This window comes from Caretta caretta, chromosome 1 (assembly GCF_965140235.1).
Source record: "Caretta caretta isolate rCarCar2 chromosome 1, rCarCar1.hap1, whole genome shotgun sequence".
In the NCBI taxonomy this organism is placed as follows: domain Eukaryota; kingdom Metazoa; phylum Chordata; order Testudines; family Cheloniidae; genus Caretta; species Caretta caretta.
Genome location: NC_134206.1, coordinates 259,308,827 through 259,333,593, shown reverse-complemented (window position 1 = coordinate 259,333,593; position 24,767 = coordinate 259,308,827). Strand labels below are relative to the sequence as shown.

At 51.2% G+C, this 24,767-nt stretch overlaps 1 protein-coding gene and 1 long non-coding RNA gene across 5 annotated transcripts in view; one reads left to right on the top strand and one right to left on the bottom strand.

Moving 5' to 3' along the window:
• TRIOBP (TRIO and F-actin binding protein) overlaps positions 1-18,521 on the bottom strand; it is a 36,153-nt gene extending 17,632 nt beyond the window's left edge. For 2 of the 4 annotated variants that reach the window (XM_075123810.1, XM_075123814.1), the window contains exons 1-8: positions 18,390-18,521; positions 16,379-16,521; positions 15,761-15,878; positions 14,941-15,142; positions 13,989-14,385; positions 13,040-13,172; positions 10,433-11,581; positions 9,925-10,020 (exon numbers count right to left, since the gene is read on the bottom strand). In XM_075123810.1, the coding sequence (XP_074979911.1) occupies positions 9,925-10,020; positions 10,433-11,581; positions 13,040-13,172; positions 13,989-14,385; positions 14,941-15,142; positions 15,761-15,878; positions 16,379-16,521; positions 18,390-18,506 (2,355 nt within the window). In that variant the 5' untranslated portion in view covers positions 18,507-18,521. Of the gene's footprint in view, positions 1-6,386; positions 6,548-9,924; positions 10,021-10,432; positions 11,582-13,039; positions 13,173-13,988; positions 14,386-14,940; positions 15,143-15,760; positions 15,879-16,378; positions 16,522-18,389 lie in introns of those variants that run through there. The other 2 variants (XM_075123816.1, XM_048833644.2) reach the window with 2 other exon arrangements.
• Positions 12-12,556, top strand: LOC142070261 (uncharacterized). Its single transcript, XR_012666238.1, has 2 exons — positions 12-359; positions 11,401-12,556. It is a non-coding gene; the product is annotated as an uncharacterized LOC142070261 (long non-coding RNA).
• Positions 18,522-24,767: the final 6,246 nt, after the last annotated feature.

Sequence of the window (24,767 nt, the reverse complement as noted above, 5' to 3'; positions counted from 1 at the left end):
CCTGCCCCAAACCCAACCAGCCTATGGGTGAGGGGAAGGGGGGCGGGCCACCTGTTATTACAGCTGCAGGCCCATCCTATCCCTGTCTCCCGGGGCTGGGAGCGTCCAATTGCAGGGACAGGATATGCCACACGGAAGCAGAGACACCTGGAAACTGGAGCCTGGTGACCCAGGCTTCCACTCTTCACCTCCAGCACCAAGGCTGCAGGGTGGGCAGAGGCTGCTCAAAACATGCCACCTTAGGGAGTAGGTCAGTATGCTGCCCGCTCCCCTCCTACCACCAGCGTGTACCCTGCGCACATTAACAACTCCTTAACATGGTCGCCAGGTTTGAACAACGTGGGTGAAGCCCCCAGCAGGTAAGGGGCAGAGCCCTTATACTTGGGGATTTGTGGGGCGAAGCTTATTTCAAATAAGTATACAAGGGAAAATCTGGTCCATATGGACTGGATCAAACTATGATGCTAAACCCAGCTATAGACAGCTCTGGCCTGGATGGGTACATGACCTCCCCCTGTCATCATCTGGTATAAAGGTGCATGGGACCTAAGTGACTCCTTTTCAACAGTGCCCACATTTCAAAGGGGATGCCCCATGCAGACAGGAGTGACTCTGACATCCCCCTCCAGTCAGTTCCCCTTTCATTATGACAGAGTGGCAAATACAGCAGCTTACTCCTCCATAAACAGGCTTCCCGTGAAGGATCTCCACTGGGGTCCCCCACCCCAAGGAGCCAGCAGCCTTGCATTAGGGATCTATCCCCAAGTGTGCCATTTGCTGGGACTCACAGCATAGGACTGCAGCTGCCGCCCTGTCCAGATGGACTCTGGATCCCCATCCTGAGCAAACCCTTCGGTGTGAGACTCTGAAGGGCACCCAAGGGTACACCAGAAGCTGCAACAGGCCAGAAAGGGGTCCCTGACATGAGGAAGGAGAGAGGCCCCACAAAATAGATGGGTGGAACAATGGAGGGGATAATACAGGGGAACTGGAGTCAGGACCTGGGGTGGGGATGGGGGCTAGGACCAAGGGGAGACCAGGACACAAGGGTGGACCAATGGGATGGGGGGCTAGGAAAACGGGGCAGGGAGAAGATAATGGGACAGGTGGGGTGGGAAGATAAGACACAGGGGCAGGATGCTTGAAGAGGGAGCCAACAGCATAAGGAAAAGGACTCCAGACACAGCTGGGGGAGGGGGGGGGGCAGGGTACAGTGGAGCAGGATGACTGGGGAAGGAGGCAGACCCTGGGGGTCAGGGGCAGAGGCACCAGAAGGAGTGCATGCGTGCGTGCATTGCTCCCCCAACCCTCTCAAAGACGCTGCCTCCCCACACTCCTAACCTTCCCCTCCCTGCTGGTGAGCCAGAGGCCCTCAGGGGACAGACCCATCGGTCCCTGCAGCAGCCAGCAGATTGGGGGCTCAGCTGCCAGAACACCACAGAGTGGGACCTTGGAGCTGGTCAGCCAGGCCATGGCATGCTCTCTCCCAGCCAGGTTTTTGAGAGAGATGGGGTGGATGTGGGTAGACAATGGCCCTTTCACCCTCCTCCCCCCGACATCTCTGGTTGGTGGCAAATGAAGTGGGAGATAAGAGTGGGGGCAAGACCCTGGATGGCAGATGGGCTAAGACACAGAGGGAAGTGGGGGGGATGGAGAGGAGTGGGTATAGAACAGGGGTTCTCAAACTGGGGGTTGGGACCCCTCAGGGGGTCATGAGCTGTCAGCCTCCACCCCAAACCCTGATTTGCCTCCAGCATTTATAATACGTTAAATATGTAAAAAAGTGTTTTTCATTTATTAGGGAGTTGCACTCAGAGGCTTGCTGTGTGAAAGGGGTCACCAGAACAATAGTTTGAGAACCACTGGCATAGGATTTGGGAGGCAGAGGGGAGCAGGAATGCCACTTACCTGGTTGCCACCCACCTAGAGGGCCCCTCATCCTGAGGCAGCCCACCAGGGGCCAAACCAGGTGGCAGGCTCCTCCCAGGCAGCAGCTGCCTCCACCTCGACAGGCCCTCTAGCCACATAGCCCACGCTGAGGTTTCAGTGAGTGTTAATGCACACAGGGAGCACAGTTTGTTAATTCCCTTTGATCTAGGGCCCTGAAATAGCATTAAGAAACTGTTAACGTGCAGGGGGTCCACCCGGACAGTTAGCTGGCACCAGGGCAGGTTATTGTGGAGAGCTCACACCCTAGAGTTGCCAGAAATCTCCTGGGCTAGGCAGCTGCTGGCTTGCCTTCGCCTAGAGCAGCCTGAGGGTGGGGGACACGGAGGGAGATACACACCCTTCCCCCAATCTTTTACCATCCTGTTGATGTTGTCCACCCCACAGTCACTCCAGGCTTCCCCCACATGCCTCCCCCAACGCTCCTCACATTATGTGGTTGCATCTATGCAGCAGGTGCTCCCCACCTCCTGCTGCTCCCCCTTCCAATCCAGCGCCCCCACAGCTGGCTGTGAACTGGGGGCGGGGCAGGGAGGGAAATGGAACATAAAACCAACATGCTGCCAAACACATGTGCATCGCAAACGATACCCTCCCACATATTAAACCAAGGTACCCTGAGGTCACCGAGCAAAGCCAGCCCCACAGTTGCTAGCCAATCCCACCCTTTGTCCCCAGATGCAGTATGGCATCATTCTCTGTTCCACCAGATGTCCACATTGCAGCTTCCCAGAACTTCATGGTGAGTAATAGATAACCTAATAAGCCGCAGGGACTTATAAAAGTCAAGCCTAATTTTTGTAATGCGTAAAAAAAAAAAAAATCTAACAAACACAGGGACAGAGTACGTGTCAAACTTGGATTTTAGTAATGCATTTGATTCAGTCTCTTTACAAAATCTTAACCGATAAATCGGTTCCAATGGCCTTGGATAAATACCATGGTCAGGAAGATTAAAACCCGACTATTACCCCCAAAAAAAGGGGGAATGATAAAATAGCAGTATACTGAGCAAGAGGTCAGATGTCTAGTGAGGTTGCCACAAGGATCAGTGCAAAGTCTCAACTTATTTGTGATTTACACTCTCAGAGCATTAATCATCAAGTTAACGGATATTAGCAGAGAATATTACATTGGGAGGAGCTGCAAACCCCAGAAGGGACACAGCAATGCCAGAGGACTTCAACAACATATTAGCACCACTGGTCCAGATTCTGACACCCTACTCCAGCCCCCATGTCTAGTATAGGAACCATAAAGGATGGCTTCAGGAAGAATTCCCCCAACACAGGAAAAACATAAGGGCAGGATATGTGGCCTTGTATTGCTTCCCTTGCAGCCGCACACGTGGGGGTGCACCAGGGTTATGAGGGGTCTTCTTGACTGTGGCACTTTCTTTATAGCTATTCGGGGTTGCAGAGCAGCCTATAGGCAGCTGTGGGGAGGCTGCCATAAGTTTTAGGACAGCCCTGGGGCTGTGGTAACTTACACTAGGGCTGGTACTTCAAGAGGTGCAAGAGATGGCTTAAAGCCACCTTTGCCCCCTCTCCCACACAAGCTGCACCTTCTGTCCCAGGAAGCACAGCACGGAATCTAGCCAATGGGCAGCATGCTAAAAAGGAGATTCCATTTGGAACAGCATGGTATAATGTGTCTGGGGAAAAATATTCTGAAACATGGAGATTCAGCAGGAGGGAGAAGCTGGAAAGCAGGGATGTTGAGGGGCCTTGGGTGACAGCAGACAGCAAACTAGAGACAAGTTTGCAATCAGATGTGGCAGCAAAACAGAAAAAACAGCCATCCTTAAATGCTGTTTTAGGCTGCATGTCCAGAGGCCTTGTGCAAGGACTACTTAGCTTTGGTGTGCCCCACCCAGAGTGTTTCATTCACTTCTGTACACCACACTGCTAGAAAGAGATTGACAAGTTGGAAGGGCTCTGGAGAAGAAGTGCTCAGGGGGCTGGAGTGACTGGTTTACAATAAGAGCTGAATATGCTTAGCCTGGCTAAGTGATGACTGTGGGGGACATGATAACAGTCTGCAAATATCTGAAGAATGTAAACACCAAAGAAGGAAAGGAATTAGGGTGGTACCAGGGGGTATAGCTTAGAAATAAGGAATTAAGCAAAGAAAGGGAACATTCAGAAGACACTTCCCCACAGTTAGGTCTATTAGGCTATGGAGTAGTATGTCAAGGGTGGGTGGGGGGCGGTGGAGGCCCCATCCCTTAAACTTTTAAAACCAGACTGGCTAGAACCCTATGGAAGCATCCTTTAGGGGACAATCCTACCCTGGCTGCAGGGAGAGGGACTGGGTGATCTGATAGGTCTTTTCCAATTCTAACTTCTGGGGACCAGCACCACCTCCTGTGTTTCCCCAGATGTTCCCCAGGGCCACTGGCCAGAAACAGCTCCATTTTCTCTGTCATACACAGTGACTTTTGAAACATTTCAGCTCCAGGGAGACACCCTTCCCCCTCACCTTGTTAATACAAGGGTATTCACGTGACAGAGGACTCAGGACAGAAGCAGAGTTACTCCCCCACTGGATCAAGGGCCCACACAGCTCCCAATTTCATTCGTGCTATGAAAGCAAGTGGATGTTGTGCTCTGCCTATCCCTGTGAAAACTGCCTGCAGGCGCAAGGATGCACAGCCCAGCCTGTCACCTCCATTATTCTGCTGTGTGCAGCAACCTTCCCCCTCCAGGGCCTAGGAATGCTGGTCCCCTTCCCGTACCACCCTCAGCAGAGAGAGGCAACTGCTGCCTCTCCCCGAAACCACATCCTCTTTTACAGTGTGTGCTGGAGACAGCAGCACAGCAGGGTTCAGTGCAAGGGCCTCTCGCTTCTAAATAAAGGCCACGTTCAAATCCTGAACAAGGTCATCAGTGATGCAAGTTTGGCATCTTAGTTTCTGTTGGTGTGTTTCACACATCCACCCTCCCTGCCCAGGACTGAAATATCTGAGGTGGAGATCAACACACAGAGGTGCTGCAGCTGAGGACTGAGATGAAGTGAGTGGGGAAGAGCCTCCTGGGTTGAATTAGCAGGGGGTGCTTGGATCAGCAAATCTGGGCAGAACAGGGAAAAAAAAATAGAGCTTTAGGCAGTGCATTTGTTAAGTCGTGGGTATCTAATCGGCGGGAACCCAGCTCTCCTAGAGATAACAGCCATTCCACCACAGTCATGGGCACTGCTTGGCTGTTTCCCAAGGTAGATCTGCTCTCCCCAAATCAGGGAAAACACAGACAAATGAAGAGAAGGAGGGAGGGGTTAGTGACGGGGGAAGATTCATTGTATTATTTTGGGGGGTGGTGGGGAGGAGAAATACAACACGGTGTCTCACCAGGGAGCTCCACTCCTTCGCCCAGGCTGGGCAAAGTTCCCATGCCATGAGCCCCTCTCTGCCTGCCCCCACATGGGGGAGGGGGAGGAGGAAAAGGAGGGGGTGTCACCAGGAAGGACAGGAAAAGCTGCAGGATGTTGTGATGCTGCAAGGAAGCGTAGGCTGACAGCTCATGACAGCGCTCAGGGTCATCGCATCCCGGCCTCCCTTGGTGCCTCCCCATCCAGTTCCAGCAGGACTCCAGCCAGCCTGGCCACCAGCCCACCCGCTCACACGCCATGGGTCCCCATGCAGCCCAGGACCCAGCCTGACAATCTCTACTCCCTGCTCTCTGAGACCAGGGTCTCTCTCCCTTTTCAAGCTGGGCAGGAGGAAAAAACTCCTTGCCCTGCTCCCCCACTCACTCCTTCTCCCCTCCCTGCCCTCTGTATGCACAGCCAATGCCCCCCTGACAGTCGCCTCGGAGCAGACCCTCCTCTGTTACCAGTCTCGGAGAGCCCCGCCCCGCCCCCGTTCTGCGGTCCCACCTCTCACGTGCCGGCCCCTGCTGCCCCCAGAGATGGCATCATGCCTACAACCCCCTCTGCACGTGCCTCCGCTAGCCCCCACCCCAAAGCGGGCCGGCCCCTCGCACAGGCAGTCATGCCATCCCAAGAGACCCACCCGCCCCGGGGCCCCAGCAAACAGCTGCTGCTTAACTTCCTGTTAATAAGAAAAGGCAACGAAAACCACAAGAGCCGGGCAGTGCCAGGGGCGGTGGGGAGGCCAGGCTGGCGGCTGGGGGGGATCCATGCAAGGGGACCAGCAGCCCAGAGACTGCAGAAACGGGCGCCTCCCGAACGCGCACGGCAGGACCCCCCAGCCGAGCCGAAGAGCCAGAGGCTGGGTCCCCTCCACCCCCCGAGCTCGGCTCAGGACCGGGCGAGCCCCAGCCCCCGCGGGGGGCGCGGCACAGCAGACGTCGGCCCGCAGCTGCACGACACCGGCTCACGCAGGCACCGCGCAGCCCCCCCGACCGCGCCAGGAGAGAGGCGGCCCCGGTAAAACCCACCGGGCGCTGGCCGGACCCCGCGGCTCGTTCTCAGCGACTCACCGTCATGATGGCGGGCGGGCGGGCGGCCCTGGCTCAGCGCTGGCCGGGGGAGCCCAGCCCGTGCAGGGTCCCGGCCTCAGCGCTCCCACGGCGCCCGCCCCGCCGTCGGCTCCTTCCCTCCGCTCGCTCCCAGCCGCCCAGAAACTTTTCCGCCCCCTCCCCCCGTCGTCGTCGTCGTCTTCTTCTTTTTTTTTTTTTTTAAAAAAAAACTTCCTGGGAGGGTCCCTCCGGCCAATGGGAGGGCGCGGAGCCGGGACGTGCACACGGCCGGAGGGGCCGGTAGCCAATGGGGGAGCCGGGGGGAAGCTGGCCAGCCAATGAGGAAGGGAGCAGTGTTAGGAGGGGGCGAGGGAGAGCCTCAGGGATCAGCAGCACAGATGCAACAGTGTTACACCAGGTGACCCCTGGCAGGAAGAGCTGCAGGGGGGAGGGGGGTGCCCGCTGGAGGCAGGCCAGAACTTCAGCCGCCACCCCACGTTCACACTCGGCTCCTAACTGAAGGCACTGCCCATGGCGGAGCTCCTCTATCACAACTTGTGCGCCCACAGAGGGCATCCTCCACTTGGTAGCACCTAGGATCTTCTGACTGCTGCTTCCTGTCTTTCAGCAGGACGGTCAGACAGGAAAGGGCAGGAGAATGAAAATGCCCTCTTGCCTTCAGCCTCACAGAAAAGTGAGCAGAAGAGTGGCCTTATAACTCTCTACAGAGATCTCATGAGAAAAAAGAAAAGGAGTACTAGTGGCACCTTAGAGACTAACCAATTTATTATCATGAGATCTCTGTGCCCCCAGAAGTAGCTCGGGACTGAATGAACTGTAATTGCCAGAAGACCAGATTTGCCTCTTTCCTTGTTTGCTTCTGAACTACGCACCTTAACCCATTTAATGTAATTCCTTTAGAAACATCTTCCCTGTAACTGACTGGCAGTACAAGGGGAATAAGGTCAGAGAATGTGCTCCTCTAACCACAGCATGGCTGAAGCTGGCAAGCTGAATACAAACCTTGGCTGAGCCCTCCCCCCTCTGCCCACCTTCAGTGTCCCCCATCTTCTCCCAGGGCAGAGCCCCTCTCCCTCTGCACCATCCCCAGCATCTCCCATTACACTGGCTGATCTTTTCCCCCTGCACCTGGCTCCATGAACCTCAGTGATACCAGGAAATTGGCACATGGTTACAGATATCTGAGAAAGGCTCATATGCCTAGCAGAGCCTCTGACTGGGCCAAAGCTCTGGATATTGCCTATAGCCAGACAAGGTGGGTGAGGTACTATCTTTTATTGGACCAACTTCTGTTGGTGAGAGACCAGGGCCGGCTCTAGGTTTTTTGCCGCCCCAAGCTCAGAGCACAACTGCCCAAGCAAAAAAAAAAAGGGATGGCCGGAATGCTGACCCTGGAATTATGCCGCCTCAAGCATGTGCTTGCTTTGCTGGTGCCTAGAGCCAGTCCTGTGAGAGAGACAAGCTTTCAAGCCACATCTGAAGAAAAGCTCTCTCAAAAGCTTGTCTCTCTCACCAGCAGAAGTTGGTCCAATAAAAGCCATTACCTCACCCACCTTATCTCTCTCTTATTCTGGGATTGACACAGTTACAACTACATGATATTGCCTATGACCATTTGCAACCAGACTGTGCGTCTTTAAGGGACCAGGCAATTGGAGAGGTGTATGTTGGGGTCAGGGTGAAGTGTAAGAAGGAAGGGTAGTCCTGTGGTTAAAGCAAGCATTGGACTGAGCCTCAGGAGGTCTGAGTCAAATTCTCATCTCTATCACAGGCTTCCTACTGGACTTTCTGTAGGTCATTCAATCTCTCTGTACCACAGCTGCCATATCTGTAGAATGGAGCTAATAACCTTTCCCCAGCTCACAGAGGTGTTGTGAGGCTAAATGCATTAATGGGGGTGCAGCACACAGATACTATGGTGACAGGTACTATAGAAAACACTTAGAGATGTGTAACCCTTGTGGCCCTCCACTTCCCTCTTTCTGTGTTCAACAGCCTGGCCAAGAGAGGAGGGCACTAAGAAAGAACAAATGCCAAGGAGAAAAGGGCACCTTCCCTCAGGGCCCAGTTTGCTTTCAGCTGCACAGAAGTGAGGAAAGTAAGCAATAGGAGCTCCAGGAAGGGGAGGAGAGAGTGCTGGGCCTCCCACCAAGTGACAGCCTGATACTCAAGAGTATTTGCATTTTAATAGCCCCTGTGGGGGAGGTGAAGGGCAGGATGGGGGAAGGAAGGAGGAAAGATTTGAACCCTTGCTGCTGTTTAGCTGGAGCCAGTTCTCTCATATGGCCAGGGCTCCAAGACACCTCAGCACTGAGAAGATGCCCCCTACAAAGGAGGGGAAAACAAGCCAGAAGCAACTTCAGTGTTGTTAGCACAAACAATACAAACTTCAGAAGAGGGACACACACAACCTCCCTGTACAGGGTGGCTGGTTCAGAGATGGGGGGTGGGATACAGAGTCTTTCAATTCTAGATCAAGAGTTTCATGGCTCAGGGGATTGGGAATGGCATGCGGGTCACCCATTCAAATCCAACCTTGGGGGACACTGAGTGCAAGGCATTCCCATCTGACAGCTGTCTGATGCTTCACGGGAAATGAGTTGATAAGTCACAGTTCAGAGCGATGCCCACATCCCCCAACAAATGTACCCTCATGATGCTCCTGCATTGGCCCCCTCCTTGGCATTCTCAGCAGAAGTGTGAATGGGGCATGGAGACAACTCCCCTCTCTATGAGGAGATCTTTCCAGGGGAGGGCTAAGGCACACTGCGGGTGGGGAGGCCGGGAAGACAGCACATGACCTGGGTTCAACAGAAGATTCAGGCTCCAGAATTATCAGATAGGCTGGTACCTTTCATCAGCATCAAATTCACTTGAGAGATCATTTCTAAATCACAAGAGCACCGGCACAATCACTCACTTTTGATTCTATTTGTAAAATAAGCCCCTCCTCTTATCCATATGCAATAGTCACTACATCTTATCATAGGATATGACAAAGAGAGAGAGAGGTTGGGCTGAGCTCAACATTGGGAGCCAGAAACTCTCGCATTTTAAACCCAGTTATGCCACCAACTCTCACTGTGGCCTTGGGCACATCGCTTTGCCTCTCTGGGCCTCAGTTTCCCCACCTGTGAAATAGGGGGAGTAATGTTTTCCTGCCTAATGGAGTGGTATTGGAAGAATTAGTGTGTATAATGTGCTAACAAGCATGGGAAATGGATTGGGAGGGGGAGGTGCAATTGCAAATACATTTACCCACCTCTCACAAAAAACAGCAATTCAGTGCCTCACAGCTGCCTTTCAAGCAGAGACTCGCTCAGACATGGTGTCAGAGAGAGAGAGAGAGAGAGAGGTGCTGCATGCTGAGACAGCACCTGCATGAGAGGCCAACAGCCTTTGTCACAGAGAATGACCCAGCCAATTCCCTGTCATCCTACTCCCTCTGGGAGCTTCTGACAGGTTCCCTCATGCACACACACATACACCACGCTCTCCCCCGCCCCAGTGCCCCCTTCCTCCCCAGTTTCTGGAGTACCTTTTTGCGTTGCCCGTTAGTGTTCAAATAAAGATCTTGGCTTCCCATGGAGCTGGCATTGTTGAGGGGTTGGGGTGTGCCTCGATCTAGCTGGGACTACAGGGAGAGAAATCAGGATCTAAGCCCTAGGATTCTGCCCTCTCCCACGCTCTCCATAAGCATGTGCCCATCTCCCAGCATACTCCTGCAGAAATTCATCCCCAGAGTGCTGAGGACAAAGCACTCTTCATTCAGGCCAATAGGGGACACCAGGAGAAAGGGTAAAATGCAGGGGCAGAGCTCTATTTCTGTCCTGGCCAGCAGGAGGCATCACAAGGAATGGGCCAGAGCTGAACACCAGAGGAGAAGCCAACCTCTGTGCTATTCATTGGGTGGGGCTGCAAAGAATGGGATTCTCCAGCTCTGTGGAAACTGAGGATTGATTGCCAGGGTTTGGATCTGCTGGGGGAGGGATTCCCATCAGCCACGGGTTCCCTCAGGACTCTCACTCCTCCATAGATCTACTCACTTGATGCAAGAGGGTCTCCTCTTTGCCCCTGTCATTCTCCAATTGCTTCTCTGAGCTTAAGTCTAGGGACCGCTCATGGCTCTTCCAGTCACTCTCTGACCTTTGACTTGGACTCACAGGGCTTTTCCTCATGGTCTCTGGTTGGTGCCCTGAGCTCACTGAGTACAGACATTCTCCTTGGCTTCTCCAGTCCCTTTCTAGCTGTTGCATTGGATTCATGTGGCACAAACACTCCTCTTGGGTCTTCCAGTTGTTTTCTGATCTTTGAGTTTGACTCCTGGGGGGCAGGGTCTCTGCCCGGCTCCTCCAGTCCCTCTCCGGCTGCCTAGTTGGACTCCTGGGACGCAGGGTCTCTGCCCGGCTCCTCCAGTCCCTCTCCAGCTTCCTGGCTGGACTCATGGTCTCTGCCTGGCTCCTCCAGTCCCTCTCCGGCTGCCTAGTTGGACTCCTGGGGCGCAGGGTCTCTGCCTGGCTCCTCCAGTCCCTCTTTGGCTTCCCGGCTGGACTCATGGTCTCTGCCTGGCTCCTCCAGTCCCTCTCCGGCTGCCTAGTTGGACTCCTGGGGCGCAGGGTCTCTGCCTGGCTACTCCAGTCCCTCTCTGGCTTCCCGGCTGGACTCACGGGGCGCAGTGATTTGCCGTGGCCCTTCTGATCACGCTCTGTGCATTTCCCCAGACTCACAGGGTGGCGTTTCTTCTCTAGGCTCTGTCGTTCACTCATGTGTTTTCCAGCACTCACAGGGTGCAGGGGCTCTTTTGCACCTTTCCCCTTTCTCTCAGTCCTCGTCACTGGACTCAGAGGGTGGGTCTCCCTTGGGCTCTTCCAGTTGCTCTCTGTCTGCTTCCCAGGACTCACGAAGCACAGGTGCCCCCCTCGGCCAGTCCAACTGTAATCTGAACTCTTCCCGGAGTTTGTGGGGTGCAGGGAATCCCTCTGGCTTTTCCAGTTACTATCTGTGTGTTTTTCAGGATTTGAGGGCTGAAGAGGCACCCTTTCTCTATCCAGGCACTTATCTGTACTCACGTGGCACATGGACTCCACTCGGCTCCTCCAGTCTCTCTCTGATCGCCAAGCCAGGCTCACTGAGCGCAGGGCTTCTCCTCTGCCTCTGTCATGCTGCTCCAGCTGCTGTGGGAGCCTCTTGTTCCCCTAGGGATGAGATCAGAGGAAGGATAAAGGAATGAGTTCTCTAACGAGCTTGTCCACATCCCTCATGCACATTCGGAGAAAGAGGCAATTAGCACATGGAGACCATTCGGTTCATAGATTCCAAGGCTAGAAGGAACCACTATATAATAACCTAGTCTGACCTCCTGCATAACATGGGCCATAGATCTTCCCCAAAGGATTCGTTTATGAACTAGAGCAGATCTTGTAAAAAAACATCCAATCTTGATTTTAAAATTGCCAGTGATGGAGAATCCACCACAGCCCATGGCAAATTGTCCCAGTGGTTAATTACCTTCACTGTTAAAAATTTACATGCTATTTCCAGTCTGAATTTGTCTACCTTCAACTTCCAGCCCTTGGATCTTGTTACTGATGGCCTACAAAGGAAGGGGCACTACTGTATGTCAGCAGGGCCACTGTATTACAGTACATTGTATTACAGTATTGTATTATACTTTTTGCTACGTAAAAGGATACATGGACACAAATCAGACATCAGGAATGGTAACATACAAAAGCCAGTAGGAGAAAACTTCAATCTCCCTGGACATTCAATACCAGATTTAAAAGTAGCCATTCTTCAAGAAAAAAAAAAACTTCAAAAAACAGACTTCAAAGAGAAACTGCAGAGCTACAATTCATTTGCAAACTTCAATCAAACACCATCAATTTGGGCTTGAATAGGGACTGGGAGTGGCTGGCTCACTACAAGAGCAATTTTCCCTCTATTGGTATTGATACCTCCTCCTCAATTACTGGGAGTGGACTACATCCACCCTGACTGAATTGGGCTTCATTATTGGTTCTCCACTTGTAAGGTAACTCCCTTCTCTTCATGTGCCAATATATATTTATGCCTTGTATCTGTAATTGTCACTCCATGCATCTGAAGAAGTCGGTTTTTTACACATGAAAGCTTATGCCCAAATAAATCTGTTAGTCTTTAAGGTGCCACCGGACTCCTCGTTGTTTTTGTATTACAGTAGGGGGCAGTAATGCACAGACCTACCTGCAGCACTTAGCTCCGCCCCCAGAGAGAATTTTCAAACATCAACATGTCTTAAGCTCCAATAGGGGGCAGTGGAGTGCACATGCAACTGCACACAAGCAGAGCAGCCTCTCCCATGCGTAAAGAAGTGGCCCCTCTCACCCAACCAGTGAAGGAGCAGTGGTCTAATTTTGCAATAGGGACAGAAGTGGGGCACACACAGAGAAAGGGGATGGGGACAGAGAAGGATCTGGGAATCAAGTGGAAAGGGAGGAGTGGAGGTGATAATAAGAGAAGAAGACAGAGTTGTGTGGCACAGAGAGAGAACAGAAAAGGTGATGGGGACAAGACACAGCTTGAGAAGATGTTTGCTGAAAGGAAGCCAGGGCTGGGCTGTGTCTACTGCTATCTGGCTAAGGAAGGGGCTGGTGATGAGTCCAGCAACTCACCTCTCTGTACAGGCTGGGGCTGGACTGCCTCCTGCCTAATCGACCTTCTTTGGCCAGCAGTGGGGTCTTGCCATCTAGCCGGTCCAGGAGGCCCTCCTCCAGGGCCTGGAACGCCTCCAGCGTCTCAGACTTCCTAACAACCACACACAAAGACAATCACAGGTGCTCTTCTGTCTGGGCTTCAAGAGTCCTCACCAGCCCTAGCCTTCACAAGCCACAGTAGGACAGAGAGTGTGATACCATATTTCTGAGTTTGGGTTCCCAGCTTCATCAGAGTCTAACATGAACTGCTCTGTCTGTGCCCATATCTGCCTCCCATTCTGAGCTCTCTTCTACATCAACCATCCCCCACATGCTCTACACTCCTCAATTACCTGCATCTCCTCAGACCCAATACACTCCCTATCTTCCCCATGATCCCTAGGCATGCTCTCCACTCACCCTCATGGCTCCTTTCCCCCTCATGTTCTGCACCCCAATAATGCTTTCCACACCCCATCTACCCCTCCTATTTCCCACCCCAACCACGAGACTGTCCACTCTGTTTTTACTTCCACTCGTGCTCTGTATCCACCGTCATCTCTCCTCCCCATCTAAACTCTCACACCTTAGACTTGCTCTTCCCTCCATTTCCTCTCCCCACATCCTCACCCTGCCAGCTATGGACACTATAACTTTAACACTCAGATTTGGAAGTTCCCAGGAGGCCCCACACAGAGGGATGGAGGCCCTGCCTCCAGCCCCGTCTACACTAGTCTTTAAACTGAGTTAGAGAGCCATATTTAAACTCAATGTGAGCACCAATGGGAGGGGCTGACTTGCAGGCACTCAGCAGAGCAGTGGGCGCTCACGTACCTCCAAAAATCAGGCGTTCGGTGATATCAACCCTGGGACAGCTCACCTGTTAAAAACACACACAACACACACACACCCCCGCTCCATGTTTCACCTGCGCTCGTATCCAAAGATCCGCTCCACCTCTGCCCGGCCTGGGCTCCGAGTGCGGGAGCTGCTGCGTTCCTGGTCAAATGCCTCCCTGTGACTGATCCGCTTGGGCTTGGGCAGATCAGCCAACACCATGTATTCCTGCCGCACCAGGCCATGTCGCTCCTCGCCACCGCCCCTCGTGTACCCAGGTAGGTCAGAGTCCAATGAGCTGACGGAGGAAGTGAGACGCCTGCCAGCCCTTATCGGGTCACTGAGCATGGGCAAAGCACCATGGCTGGCTCGTGGCGGGGAGGAGACCCAGGTGGGGTCAGATTTCCGGCGTTCCAGAGAGAAATAACCGCTCTCCATCTGATGCTTTCCCCAGCCATCTCCAGCGCTCTGCCTCCCAGGACTGGATTCTGGGAGGGAAACAGAAGATTGAGGTTAGGGAATCTCCAAGAGGCAGATACATCCCCTCCCTCACACAGGAGCAGCGTGGCCAAAACCAGCAGTGGGTCAGATCTGATACAAAGTGGATATTGGGATAAGAGCCAGAGACAATCCAGAACAACATGGACAAGACCTAGTACCCTGCAGACACTGCGTTCAGAACTGCAGCTGCTAGGCTAGGAGCACTTGGACACCAAGAACCACAAAGACTTCAAAACCAGAACTGCACAGACATTGGGTTGAGAACTGCAGGCGAGGCTGAGAAGCATAGGGACACTGGAGCAAAACTGCACAGACCCTGGGCTCTATTGTTACTATTTATCACGTTTAATACAGTAGTGCCTAAGGACCAGCTGAGACTGGACCCCATTCTGCCAGGCACTGTACAGAGTAAGAGACAATCCCTGCCCCAAAGAGGTTACAATCTAAATAGAGCCTTGATCCAGAGACTCCAAGACTAACCCCACATGGAGAATGAGCCACCTATATCCTGAACTATGGTCTACGGCAGGAGAAAACCAAACCTGCTTTCCGAGGGGAGATTTCTTTCATGAAGCTCTGGGACTCTGTTCTCCCCCAGGATCCACAGGATATGGTCTGACCCCACCTGAGTCTGTCTGACTGCAGGGCTCCAATCTGCACCTCTTTCCTCTGGCCAGTGTAGTTCATCATGTCTTGTTTGCCCAATCCCAAAATGCTGTCCAGCAGCCTGGTCATTTCACAGTCCTGAGGAATGAAACAGACCACGTCGGTACAAAGGATGCAGAAAGCTACTGTCCCAGACTCTTCTGGCTGGAGGTGCTATGGGGAATGATGCAGCTACACGTGCTGTGTGGAGCTCACAGCCACTTCAATCCCAGACTCTTCCAGTAGGAGGCACTGCAGGGAGTAGTACAGACATGCTAGCTATTGCGAGTGCATCGTTACTCCACGGCCAACCTCTATCTTCAGCAAGCATGATAGGGAATGGTGTAGGAATACTGGCTTGGGGGAACAATCAGTTATTCCTGTCTCAGCCTTAGCCAATAGGGGGTGCTGTGGGGAATGGTCTGAGCCCTGAGAATAAATGTGGACTCCCAGCATTAGCTGATGTGCTCTTTAGGGGAGTTTACTTTGTGGGTATTAAAGGTCCCTTGGGATTGTGCCTATGACATCAACATCTATCCTCCCCACACCCAATTACCCAGCACTCTGCAGTTCCCCAGAATATCTCAATACGGGCCTATTTACCCTTTATCTTTTGGGTTCTGCTCATCTCAGGAGCCCAGGGAAAGTGGTCTGAGGGGTTAAGGCATAGGGGGAATCAAACAGCCCAATCCAAAAGACAAGACGACCCCATCTCACCCCAGAGAGCGTGGCGCTGGTTCCGGGGTCGGTGCAGATATCAGTACTGGGGCTGGTTTCTCCGTGCTTGTCCTGGGCTCGGCTGCTGAGCTGGGTGTACACCAAGCTCTCCTGCCAGCTGTGAGGCAGGGAAACACAAACAGCTGGTGGTGATTGTTCAGCTGAACGTGTTACCGCGGGCAGGCATGGAAAGCTGCGTGAGCGCGGCTCTGCTGGAACGGCCCAGATTAAACAGCCCTAGAGACCCAACTCCTCAATCCCCAGAGCGGGCCAGGCTGGACAGTGTCAGCGAGGGCTCCCCACATGTCGCACTCTGCCAGTGGGCCACAGACCGGCTCTGGAGAGGCTGAGGAAGAGGGGAGTCCAGTCTCCATGGCCCATTCAGCCCTTGGCCTCTACTGAGTCTGCCAGTGAGGAGCCTGGCTAGTGCCACTGGTGATGGTGGGTTTTCAGAGTTTGCCCCATCTGCCCCTTGCACAACAAGCAGGGATCAACGGTAAGACACCCACCTACCTTCTCCTATCATGGGATAACATCTACCCCTCCCCTCCCCATATTATTTACCTAGCAGGGATCCCTGTCAGCGAAGTGCTTCCCCTCCCACAGTTCAATACTCACCCCTCAGTCCCCTCGTCGAAGCCCGCACACACATACAACTCACACTGGGGAGCTAAGATGCACACGGGGTCCCAAAGTCCACCTGGGTCTGGCCCACAGGTGGCACCACTGTGTGGGGCCTCCACAGTATGTTCCTCTGGCACCTGCAGGGAGGAAGGGGAGGTACTGGTGACTCCACCGTTCCAAGGGCTAGTGGGGAGGTTGCCTTTCTTATCAGTCTCATCCTCCTTCCTTTCATTCCTACCCTGTCTCTCAGGGCATCTCCCTAACACCAGCCTGCTTCCAGGAGTGCTGGATCCCCTCACTGTTCCGTGATCTCTCACATTCAAGCTATTCTTCTCATTCCTCAGCAGTCCAGAGAGAGGCCTAGCAAGGCCCTGTTGGATGCTGGAGCAGTTACCTTCCATCTCCTAGGGATCCAGTCACCCCAAGACAGAGATCGAGTGAGGGAAAAGAGGGATGGGGCACTGAATCCAAGCGAACACTTGAAGGACATGGTGGAGGAGAGGGATATCTGGGGTGTCAGGCCAGGAGGAGGAAGGGGAAACCTTCCCAGGAGAGCCCCAGGACTTAACTTGATCAGATAAGTGCCCTCTGTTACAGCTGTCACCTGCCAGGCTCACCAAACAAGTGGGAAATGCCAGAGTCTGGCTTTGCTCAGGAGGTCAGACACTGCCCATCACACGAGAACTGATGCCCCGACCGGGGGGAGGAGGGTGTAGTCCGAAGGGAGGACTGGAGCCAACGCCCCTCCCTCTCCCGCTCTATAAGGGCTCTGGCATTTCCCCAGGGTGCTGGCCTCCCCCTTCTCCCAAGCCCAGTTACCTTCCCAGCATAGGAGCAGCGAGGGGGAAGGTTCCAAGCAGCCTGGCTGTCAGCGCAGCTTTCCCTCCATTGTGTCGCCCTCGCTGGGATTCGCTCAGAGGAGACAGCTCTGAGCAGATCGCAGGCAAGGGAGCGGTAACTCTAGAGGCCCAGAGCCAGAGAGAGTAGGAGCCTCATTACTATTTCATAATCCTGGGCTGATCACTCCCAGAGAACAATGAACAACACGAAGCCCTCTGTGAACATGAAACCAGCTGGCACCCCATGCTGGGATGGGGCATCACGCTCTCCCACTAGCAGCAGGGCAGGGAGCAGACAGGTGACACACCTGGCCCACAGTGCATTTCTAAAGTGAGTTTGGCACTGATGAAATGTGTCTGATCAACAGCCTGGGAGACCAAAGTCTTCTGTCCCTCAGACATGTACAGCAGGGACAGCTGCAGTGTGAGCCTCACTGGCACCAGTCCTCACTAATGCACCTCGCCCTGCCCTGGGGATGAAGGAGAGTTTGGTCTCCATGGTCTGTTCAGACCTTGGCTTCTCTGCTGAGACTATCAGCAAGGGGACCAATCAGGGTCAGTTGTGATGTGGGTGCCAGAGGCCATCAGACCTTCAGTCTCTACTAACTCGGGCTGCTTCAAGCAGTGACAAGGTGAAAGGCTCTGTATCCTTTCCCCATCCTGCACCAATGGCTTTCCTCAAAAGGAAAATTTTAAACATACGGTAGCACCCCCCACTATTACACATGCATAGCTTTAAGCCTACATCTCCATCCTGATCTGTATTGGCTCTGCTATTCCAGTCCCACCTTTCCCCCATACTCACTATTCACCGATGCCTCTCAATCCTGACCTGCCACCCCCCACTTGCTATTCCAGCCCTGAGACTTCCCACGCAGAACAGCCAATGAATGCACCTCAATCCTAACTTCCAGACCTCCCTTCCTGGTAGTACAGCACTAGTCCCCTCTTTGATCAGGGCTCAGAATTCATCAGAGCACTAGGGAGTAATTAAATGATGGATTCTGTGCACAGAGGAAATTTCAGCCCCCCCAGTGAAATCCAAAAAGCCTCATTGGGCGGCAGTGTTGAGAATTTGCATCCACTGAACTCAGGCAGTCACAGCCCAAAACAATGGAGCCTCTCATGAAATATTCATAGCCCTCCAGGTCACATGAAAAGCTCACCTGGTTGCTGGGCTGGTGGTGAGCACCAACTGCCCGAAAACAATTCTGGCATCGGCTCTTGGCAAACACATTGGCCTCAAAGTTCTCACAAGGGGCATGCTCTACAAAGTCTGACATAGCCCATGCCAGGGGAAAGACGTTTCCTCAGGTGTGCTGCCTTAGGGAGGGAACTGCAAAGAAAAGAAGCAATAAAGGCTCAAGAGACAAGACACTTCAATACTTAAGTATTCAGGTCTGGGGCTCATTTAGAAGGAGGAACTTTATTAACAGCCTGGTGTTCACGGCCCCAGTAGGAAATGTTTTGATCTTGGGTTCCTTAGAAGGAGAAATACCATCAATATGCCAGTGTTGGCAGGCAGGGAATGTTCTTATCTGGAGCTTTTTTAGGAGGGGAAACTACATCACCACCTCAGTGATTCCTGGCAGACTGGCCTGATTTGAGTCTTCTTTAAAAGGGATGGAATATCTCAATACCTTCCAGCAGATGTCCTGATCTGGGGCTCCTGCAGAAGACAAAAGAGGGATCTTAGTGATCATGTGCTCGTAAGGACTATTTGCAAGTGCTTTAGGAGCTTTAGAAACCTGCTTAGCCTTTCCCTGAGCTAATCTATTCAGATCAGTGGGATATTTACTAGCTACAATGCACCAAAAGTGCAATTCCAAAGCTGATCCTCGGAGCCTTACTCCCAAAGGCCGCCTAGCTCAGCATGGGCTGGGATACTAGAGCTGCCATATATCCTCCCCTTCAGGGGTACTCTCTCTTCCTGTGGAGCAGCTTACCCAGTTGCTACTCTGCAAAAACTGCATCCGATGAAGTGAGCTGTAGCTCATGAAAGCTTATGCTCAAATAAATTGGTTAGTCTCTAAGGTGCCACAAGTACTCCTTTTCTTTTTGCGACTACAGACTAACAGGGCTGTTACTCTGAAATCTGCAAAAACTGTCTGTCAAAGACAGCCAGCTGAGGAAGATCCCTGGGGCTATCATGCAGCTTCTCTGCTCATCATCAGAACTTAGAGCAGTGCTGCTGACCAGAGGTTTAATTTTCTCTCCCAAGCACCCAAACTAAAATCAGATACGGTTTTCTTAGGGTAACTGTTGCACTAATTCACTGCAGGTGCCAGGTAAATCACACACAATAGCCACTTCTTGGCCCCACAGGCTGACTCCTCAAACTCGCGCGACATGTTTTTCAGCTTGTTTAATCACCCTGCCTTGTCTTTAGAATTGCCATGCAGAGAGGGTTTGTTTGGAAGGGCAGTAAGAGAAAAGCACTGGCATTCACTCCCAGTTCCAGGCCATGGGTAACACTTATTTTTTTTCCTGAGGTTTTGCTGATTGGGACGAATCATCTCTCTGGGCCCGAGGCTGCCCATCTGTAAATGGGGGGTGACACCCACGCTTTGTGAAGCACTTGCAGATCACTAGCAAAAATAGCTCAAGATAAGGGCTGTGACTATTCATGCAGAAAATAGAAACAATCACTTCATAACGGCGTAACACACTCACCCTATAGGAGTGGGATCTAGTCCAACCCAACCTTCCCCTGCCCACACCCCCTCGGCACTTCACTTACCTTGCACCAGCTCAGGCCCGGCTCCAACCCATCGGCCGCTGCCTTTTTTTAAAAAACAAAGCATGTAAACTTTCCCTGGGAAGTAGAGGAAGGCCACGCCCAGAAGCCCCTTTTTGGTTGGCTGCCGGGAGGCAGCTCATTTGGATACGGCTCCCTTAGTGGCTCCCTGCAAAACGGTAGGGGAGGGAAGATTTGGGGGTGCAAGCCCCTCCAATTCGCTGCTGTTATAAGTTGGGGTGGGAAGGAGTTGACTTCTGTTCTGTGCCCGGGTTTTGTAACCCACGCTGCAGCGACACTGGGCATCGCGTGATTCTTGGTGGGTTGTTTTGGCTGCCTCCCCTCGCTTTGCAATATTAGTCCGGTTTCCAGCTCGGCTAACGGTCAGGGGAAGGATGGCCTGGATGGGAAGGTGACAAAGCAATGCAGAAGTCCATTTTCCTTCTTATTTAAAACTGCCTCCCTTTTCAATTCATCAAGTCTCCTCTCTCCAGATTCAGGGGACCCTTGTCTCCTGTATTTCATTGGTTCAGCTGGCCCCCACCTCCCCTCTTTTTCCCCCCCTCAGCCTGGTTTTAATCTAAACCAAGAGTAGGACATAAAACAACGTGATGTGCTTGAGGTAAGTCACTCCAGAGCAGTGGCAATGCAAGTTTCTGCATATCCTCTCAACAGAATTCTCCCTCCACAACAGCATGCAAGTGTGAAAATCTTGCCGGCACATCTGCAAACCTGTGCATAAGTGTGGATGTAAATAAACCCAAGCGTAGCCGAAGAGGTGCAAAAGTCCATTGCATGTGTGTCCACATGTATAAGCCTGTGTGCACAAGAGTGCATAACCTGGGTGCATGCTTGCACCCATCGTGTATAGCTAACATGCATGCATATGCATATATAACCATGTATGCAAATGCACACATGAACATCAGTTTGCATGCATGTGAATAAGGGGGAGGGTTATCACATTTCCTCTTTAGATGAGGAGCTAGACTGGCATGTTAATTTCTACAGGTGGTGTTAGATTTTGAAGGCATTTTCTCCTTAAGAGCTGAAATGTATTTATAAATGACTGAAAGAAAACCAATACTCCTACACTTGAGGGAGGCTCTAACTAACCTCTGGAAAAATTTAGTTACAGACAAATGATGCCTGCATGATACATATGGCCAGTACTTGGCACTTGGCCGTCCTTAACCACTCACACCCAAGACCTGACCTATTTACTCTTGGGCAGTCTGATTCCAAATCCTGCTCCAAGGTCCCTGGATTTTGTATGACTGATGCAACAAACTGGGGACCATGCAGTGACAATTTACATTACAAAATAGGGGTGGTGGTTAATGAATTAAATATGAAAATGAGTAACATTTCGTATAGTACACCTGTACTAGTGATTTTAATAGTCAGCTGTATAAATACATTGAATCCCCACATTTACATTGTTTCCACATTCCATGGATTTTTCTGTGGACAACACAAAACTGTAGCAAAGAAATTGTCAGTAGCGAGAACTGGAGTTTTGGGCAACTTTTGGGAAGGCATTTTAGAGATATTAAATAAACACAGGAGTGGGGTGTTACTACTAAAATGATTGGCCATGAAATAGTCAACTTTGACACTTAAATGGCCATTGTTGGGTTCAGTGTAAACATCCTATTGAGATAAGTGGGGTAGTTCACAGCTCTCAGACCTATTGTTTCAGGCTGGCTGCAGACTCAGGAAGAAAACACTGAGCCAAGTTTGCACTTCATTCATGCTTTTAAGATTTTCTTCACAACTTTTGGGCCTACAAATTCAGTTGTGATAAAATGAAAGCTCATTTTATGAAACCTGAGTGGCTACCACTCCCACCTATATAGATCCCAAGGCCAAAAGGGGCCATTGCGATAATCTAATCTGACCTTTTGTATAATGCAGGCCAGAGAACTGCCCCAAAATAATTCCTACAGCAGATCTTGTAGAACATCATCCAATCTTGATTTTAAAATTGTCATTGATGGAGAATCCACACACCCCCTTGGTAATAATTTACCCCTAATTCCAGTGGGAATTTGTGTAGTTTCAACTTCCAACCACTGGCTTGTGCTATACCTTCTTCCACTAGATTAAACAGCCCATTATTAAATATTTGTTCCCCCTGTAGGTACTTGCAGACTGTAATCAAATCACCCCTTAACTTTCTCTTTGTTAAGCAAAGTAGATTGAGCTGCTTGAGTATAATTATAAAGTTTGTTTTCTAATCCTTTAATCATTCTCATGGCTCCTCTTTGAACCCTCTCCAATTTATAAGTGTCTTTCTGGAATAGCAGATACCAGAACAGTATTTCAAGCAGCAGTCCTGCCAGTGCCAAACAGAGGTAAAATAACCTCTCTAATCCTACCCAAGATTCCCCTGTTCATGCATCCAATGATCACATTAGCACTTTTAGCAACAGTGCCACAGTGGGAGCTCCTGTTCAGCTGATTATCCACCACGAACCCCAAATCTTTTTGAGTCACTGCTTCCCAAAATAAAGTCCCTTCTTCAGTAGGTATGGCCTACACTTTGTCCCTAGGATGTATGCATTTAGCCACATTAAAACACATATTGTTTGCTTGGGCCCAGTTTACGACATGATCCAGATGGCTGTATCTCGGTGACCTGTCCTCATTATTTACCACTCCTCCAATTTTTGCATCATCTGCAAACTTTATCAGTGACAATTTTATGTTTCCTTCCAGGTCACTGATAAAAATATTAAAAGGTATAGGGCCAAAAACTGATTCTTAGAGAACACCACTAGAAACACACCTGCTTGATGAGGATTCCTCATTTACAATTCCATTTTGAGACCTATCAGTTAGGCAGCCTTTAATCCATTTAATGTGTGCCCTGTTTATCTTGTTCTAGTTTTTACAGAAGTGCCATTAGTTATTCTCCAACGTTATTACCTGCACTGCAATAGGTTTTATCACCTAGTGTTTTACAACTACACTTCTGTCTTTAGACTGCCTCTGGGACTGGCAGCTCCTCGTTATTTATTTGTACTAGAGTGGCATCTAGAAGCCCTTATTGAGATCAGGGCTCCAGTGTGGCAGACACCATACAAACCCAGTGCAAACAATCCCCACTCTAAAGCATTTACAATCTAAACAGACAAGCCAGACAATGGGTGAGAGGAAAGGAAGGATTATCACCCTCTTTTTACCCATGGGGAAGTGAGACAGAGGTTAAGTGTCTCATCAGTCACCCAGGGAGTCTGTGACTGAGCTAGAATTAAGCTCACTCTGCATGATTCCTAGACCAGACCTTTAACCATAAAGCCACACTTCTGCTCTCCCACTCCTGTGTGTTCCATATAGCACACGAATGGAACACATCTGCCCCTTTATTTAACTTACCTTGTCTCCATCAGACTACAATTCTGTTGTGAAGAGGAGAAAACTGTAACAACTCAAGTGCTTCTTCCCCACACAGGCTTTTTATGCAGATCAGAACTCTTCCAGCACAGGATCACCTAGTGAGGTTTCATAGATCCTGCCACAGAAAGGTTAATTGTCTAGCATGGCAGCTAGAAAACAAATGGTGACACTACCCCCACATTTAGCCCTTTTCTCCTTCTCTCTGGCAGAATTTTTTCAGGGGTGGAATGGGGAAGAAATGATTTGGTACATTAAAGTCACCACACAGAACTTATCTTAAGGGTGATAGTCATTTCAATGCCCCTAGAGGGCTTGCAGAGCTAGAATCATGGTGCTACTTTCTTGGAGGGATGGATAAGAACTTTGGGTGAAGAGCAGATCAGGGGCAGAGAGAACATTTTGACCTGGCAAAATGATCTTTCTGGGCAGCTCCCTCCCCTTTTAATCTTCTTTTAGTGGGTGCTCTCCAAATTCCATAATCAGGGGTCACCAACTCCTATAGACATAGGCTAGGCCTATGCTACAAAGTTTGCCAGCTTAGCTATGTTGCTTAGGGGTGTGAAAAAATGGCACATCCCTGACCAACAGAGCTATGCCAGCAACCCCCCCCTATGTAGACATATCTTAGAATCCTTCAGTCGTACAGTTTAGGTCATCTAGAGAGGTGGTTTAACTACACAGTAAGTTAGACGTTTGCAGCTATATGCGGAGTCTCCACTAGGGGGCTTTGTTGATACAGCTATACAGGGAAGCCCTTGCAGCATAAACTAGCCCAGTGGTTCTCAAACTTTTGTACTGGTGACCCCTTTCACATAGGAAGCCTCTGAGTGCGACCCCCCCTTACAAATTTAAAATATATATATATAACACCATTATAAATGCTGGAGGCAAAGTGGGATTTGGAGTAGAGGCTGACAGCTCACGACCCCCCCATGTAGGAACCTTGTGACCCCCTGAAGGGTCCCAACCCCCAGTTTGAGAACCCCTGGACTAGCTAAAAATCTTCTAGTCAAGCCATGGGAGAACAAACAGTTCCCTTCTGGCACAAACATTCAAGAGGTCAGAGGTCGACCACTGCAAAGGCCTGGGGAGATCTCTGCCATCACCATGGGCACAACAGCACAGCTGGGCCAGTGCACTGGATTTCTTACTCTTCTAAACTGTCACACTATCAGATGTAATATAGCAACCTTCAGTGACCAGTGGAGCAATTCACTCCTGCCATGCCTATCTCAGTACTCCCCACTAAAACATCTCCAAATGCGTTCCCCTCCCTGAGGAGCTAGGTGCTGGAGAATTCAAGGCCTTCCTCATCCCTCAACAGGACCCATCCCTTTCCTCCCAGCTGGAACTGGGCTTAGTCTACTATCTATTCCACCTGCAATAAAGTGCACACACACATTCG